The sequence below is a fragment of the Myotis myotis genome, unplaced genomic scaffold, assembly GCF_014108235.1.
Source record: "Myotis myotis isolate mMyoMyo1 unplaced genomic scaffold, mMyoMyo1.p scaffold_m19_p_20, whole genome shotgun sequence".
Lineage (NCBI taxonomy): Eukaryota > Metazoa > Chordata > Mammalia > Chiroptera > Vespertilionidae > Myotis > Myotis myotis.
In genome coordinates, this window is record NW_023416325.1 from 16,261,299 (window position 1) to 16,265,812 (window position 4,514).

General features: G+C 44.8%; 1 protein-coding gene across 1 annotated transcript; it reads left to right on the top strand.

The window, feature by feature from the left end:
- The first annotated feature begins 1,310 nt into the window (after positions 1-1,310).
- LOC118678368 (disintegrin and metalloproteinase domain-containing protein 1a-like) lies at positions 1,311-3,951 on the top strand. Its single transcript, XM_036353987.1, has one exon. It carries the CDS (start codon positions 1,414-1,416, stop codon positions 3,949-3,951), a length of 2,538 nt encoding a protein of 845 aa, XP_036209880.1. The 5' UTR covers positions 1,311-1,413.
- The last annotated feature ends 563 nt before the right edge of the window (positions 3,952-4,514 follow it).

Sequence of the window (4,514 nt, forward strand, 5' to 3'; positions counted from 1 at the left end):
ACTTGTGACTGGCAATGGCACATGGGTAACTTCAATGGAGCTAAAACTATTGATTACATGATCAGAGTTGTACTTACACAGCTTTCTCTCTCCTCTCTTGCTCTCTCCAATATTCATAAAATTAACCCTCTTCACCATTTCTCAGTGTACAGCTCAGTGGCATTAAGTACATTTACATTGTTGTGCAACCATCATCAACATCCACTTTCAGAACTTTTTCATCATCTCAAACTGAAAGTTTTCATTAACCAGTCCTATTACATTTTTCCCAGCTCCTGTAACCCCCACTTCACTTTCTGTGTCTATGAACTTGACTACTTGAGGAACCTCATATAATTTAAATAACACGTGTCCTTTTGTGTGTGACTGTTCTCTTTCAAATAATTTACTGAAAAAATATATTTATGTTTTATTCACATTTTGTCACTGTGCTATGATATAAAATTTAAATTTCAGAAACGAGAAAATTAGTGGTGCAAACTGGAACAGAATGTATATATGTATATTTCCAAAGATTATCACTATGTATAAAACAGAGATTTTAGATGGTGACTGGAGAGTGACGCGGGCTGAGAGCGATGGTTGGATAAAGAAGAAACATTACTGCATATAATGAGATTGGATCCAGCTGTTGAAATGCCCGAGTGTAACTTGCAGGCCCCCTGGGACCTCTATGAGGTCCCTCTTGTTCCAAATCTTTATTCCAGCCAGCACCACCTCTGTGTTTATTCCCTCTGTGTAGGCCAGGGCAATGATGTCCATCACTCTCTGGACCGTCTCATTGACGTTACTGCCCCACATTTGGAACCGCTGGCAGTTGACCACAACAAATCTCCACATACTTGGTGAGTGACCACAAGTAGGACAGATCCTGTAGACCGCCAGGCTTCCTCCTCCCTTTCTAACAGTCTGGCCTGAGAGATGTGTATAACAACATAAAGCCTCACTGAGGGATCAAGAACATCTTGAGTACGACGCCCATGTGTTACAGAGTAAGTTTTAGAAGAGGGGAAATGGGCAATGGAGTGTGCCCACCAATGATCTTCAAGCCCCTGGTCTAGAACATTAGGAGTTGGCCAAGCAACTGACACAGGAGGAGTGGTGTGTGTGTTGCGGGGGGGGGGGGGGGGGGGGTGTTCCATGTGGCACAGTTGAAGAAGGCCTGGAGGTTTGGTTTCCTCTCTCAGGGTACAATCTCGCAATTTAGATTCTGCAGTTCTTTTTTATTACATCACAACAATATAAAAAGGACTGAAGCCTAGGATCGCTGAAGCTAATGCTGTGGAAGGAAGCCACAGAGAAGACAATATCCGGAGGATAACAGCGAGATCAGAGAGAATAGAAAGGACACAGTCAGAGGCAGGCAGTTGCTATCAGGAGGCAGGACATATCCTTTATGCAGCCATCCTAAACATGGACCTCATCCCAGTGCCTAACAGTCTGCATGTCAAGGAGCACTTCTGCTCAGGGCCACAGGCCCTGCATCACCCACTGATTCACTGGGGCCATGTAGGTGGCTACCTTTGTGAGGGACTCTGTCTCCTTGCCTTCTTACAGAAGAACAAAGAGGTTATGTATGAGACTAACAGAATGTTTCAGACCTGGGCTGCCCAGATGAAGGGCTTGGTGTTGGTACTGGCGCCAGGATCTTCACGTGTCTGGTTAGGGATTGTGCTGGTGTTGGTAATGAGTTTCCTGCCAAGCTTCTGTAGTGACCTGGGATCAGCGTATTACTCATCCTATGAGATAGTCATCCCCAAGGCTCTGACAGTTGAGGGAAGGCAAAAACCAGAGGAAGAGGCATCTTATGTGATATCTATGCATGGCCAGAAACAGCTGATTCACCTGAAAGTGAAGACAGACTATTTTATCAAGAACTTTCCAGTCTTCAGCTACCACAATGGCATCCTGGGACAAGAAATGCCTTTCATCTCACATGACTGTCACTATGAAGGCTACATAGAAGGAGTCCCGGGTTCTTTCGTTTCTGTCAACACCTGTTCGGGCCTCAGGGGCATCCTGATTAAGGAGGGAAAATCCTATGGCATAGAGCCCATGGACTCTTCAAAACGGTTTGAACATGTGTTGTACACCATGGCTCATCAAGCACCAGTCTCCTGCAGTGTCACTTCCAAAGACAGCCCAGTGGTGTCCACCAGCCAACAACAAGGGAGCAGGAAGCCTGGCGGTCTACAGGAGCTGTCCTACTTGTGGTCACTCACCAAGTATGTGGAGATGTTTGTTGTGGTCAACAACCAGCGGTTCCAAATGTGGGGCAGTAACGTCAATGAGACGGTCCAGAGGGTGATAGACATCATTGCCCTGGCCAACAGCTTCACTAGGGGAATAAACACAGAGGTGGTGCTGGCTGGAATGGAGATTTGGACCGAGGGGGACCTCATAGAGGTCCCAGTGGACCTGCAAGTTACACTCGGGAATTTCAACAGCTGGAGACAAGAGAAGCTCCTCCATCGTGTGAAGCATGATGTTGCCCACATGATTGTCGGACAGCATCCTGCACAGGGTATGGGACAGGCATTTCTCAATGGTGCCTGCTCAAGTGGGTTTGCAGCAGCTGTTGAATCCTTCCATCATGAAGATGTCCTGCTGTTTGCAGCGCTCATGGTCCATGAGCTTGGGCACAACTTGGGTATTCGGCACGACCACTCAGCCTGCATTTGTAAAGACAAACCCCTCTGCCTCATGCGTGACAATATCACTAAAGAAAGTGGCTTCAGCAACTGTAGCTCTGACGACTTCTACCAGTTCCTCCAGGAACACAGAGGGGCCTGCCTATTTAACAACCCTCAGCGGCACAAAGGCCGCTTGCGTAGGGATTCCTACTGTGGAAACGGTGTGGTGGAGGGTGAGGAGCAGTGTGACTGTGGTTCTGCCTGTTACACTGACCCGTGCTGTGACCAAACATGTAGCCTGAAGGGGAGTGCAGAATGTAGTGATGGACTCTGCTGTTTTGGTTGCCGACTGAAGAATAAGGGATTCATGTGCCGTTCTGCTTTGGGAGAGTGTGACCTCCCAGAGTATTGTGATGGTACCTCTGCAGAGTGCCCCACAGACACCTATAAGCAAGATGGGACGTCGTGCGGTAGACTGCATTATTGTGTTGGGGGTCAATGCAGGAACCCTGATAATCAATGCATGGCTATGTATGGGTACACTCCATGGTCTGCTCCAGAAAACTGTTACATTTCAATAAACAGCAAAGGGGACCGGTTTGGAAACTGTGGCTGTCCCACCTCAGCAATGTCAAGATATGTTAAGTGTTTTGATGATAATATATTTTGTGGGAAAATTATATGTACAAATATTAGATGGGTCCCATCCATCAAACCCCATCACACACTGATCCAGATTCCTTATGAAGATGACTTCTGCTGGAGCTTGGATGTCTATAACATTACTGATATCCCTGATGAGGGAGATGTGTACTCTGGCACTGCTTGTGCCCCAAACAAAGTCTGCATGAATTACTCCTGCACTGATCATACTGTGATCAACTATGACTGCAGACCAGCAGAAATGTGCAATGGGAGAGGAGTCTGTAACAATGTAAGGCACTGCCACTGTGAGGCTGGCTATGCACCCCCTGACTGCAGAACTCCAGGAAATGGGGGTAGTGTGGACAGTGGTTCTCCTGGCAAAACAGAGGATGAAAATCTAAGTGACTATGAAAGGAAAAGTCATAGTGTTGCTCATGGTAGTTTTGGCAGAGGAGAGAATAGAGATGAAAGCAAAACCATAGGACAGTTAATGTACGTATTTCCCTTGTTTCTTTTAGCAATATTTTTATGTCTAATTATAGGTGCCAGTCTTGGGGCTGGAAATGATTTTTCACAGTGCTCACAAGAGGCCCCAGAAGAAAGTGAAGAAGCAGTTGCACAAGAAGAGGAGAAAGTAATAGGAGAGCAAACCCCAAAGACAGAGAATGAGTAGTGATACGGACAAGTCTTCTATAACAAACAGTTCATACACTTGGTCAGAAGTGGGCTCAGTAGAACAAATCTGAAACAAATTTGAGAGTGGCAGTGGCTCTGATTGGGACTCTAAAGACTATAAAAATATACTAACGTCGGGGAGGAATTTTATCCTTCTGTCTTTTAGTAATTAATTATATATGCATTTGAAAAAGCACTTATAAAACATTTTACATTTTCACATTTTATGAAACCATTTAAATAAACTTTTCTTATGAATAATTCCTATCAATGTATTGTCATTAGTAGAGCCAATTTTTGAGTTGCCAGTTTTTCAGAGAATGCTACCTTCCATCCTCTTTGTTTGACATATATATCCGTGCCAGGTTTTTCATCCCAATCACAACTTCACATTATATTAGGGAGGTTGTTTGATTTGTTGTTCTATTTGAACTGGAGAAGTATACTCATGAAATAAATAGATTTTAAATTAAAATGTAAACAACAGTGTTCACATAAGGCATCAGTTAGGCTTTCTGTGGCCTATAAATTTTAGATTTGGGACTCTCTGGAAGGGCTCTA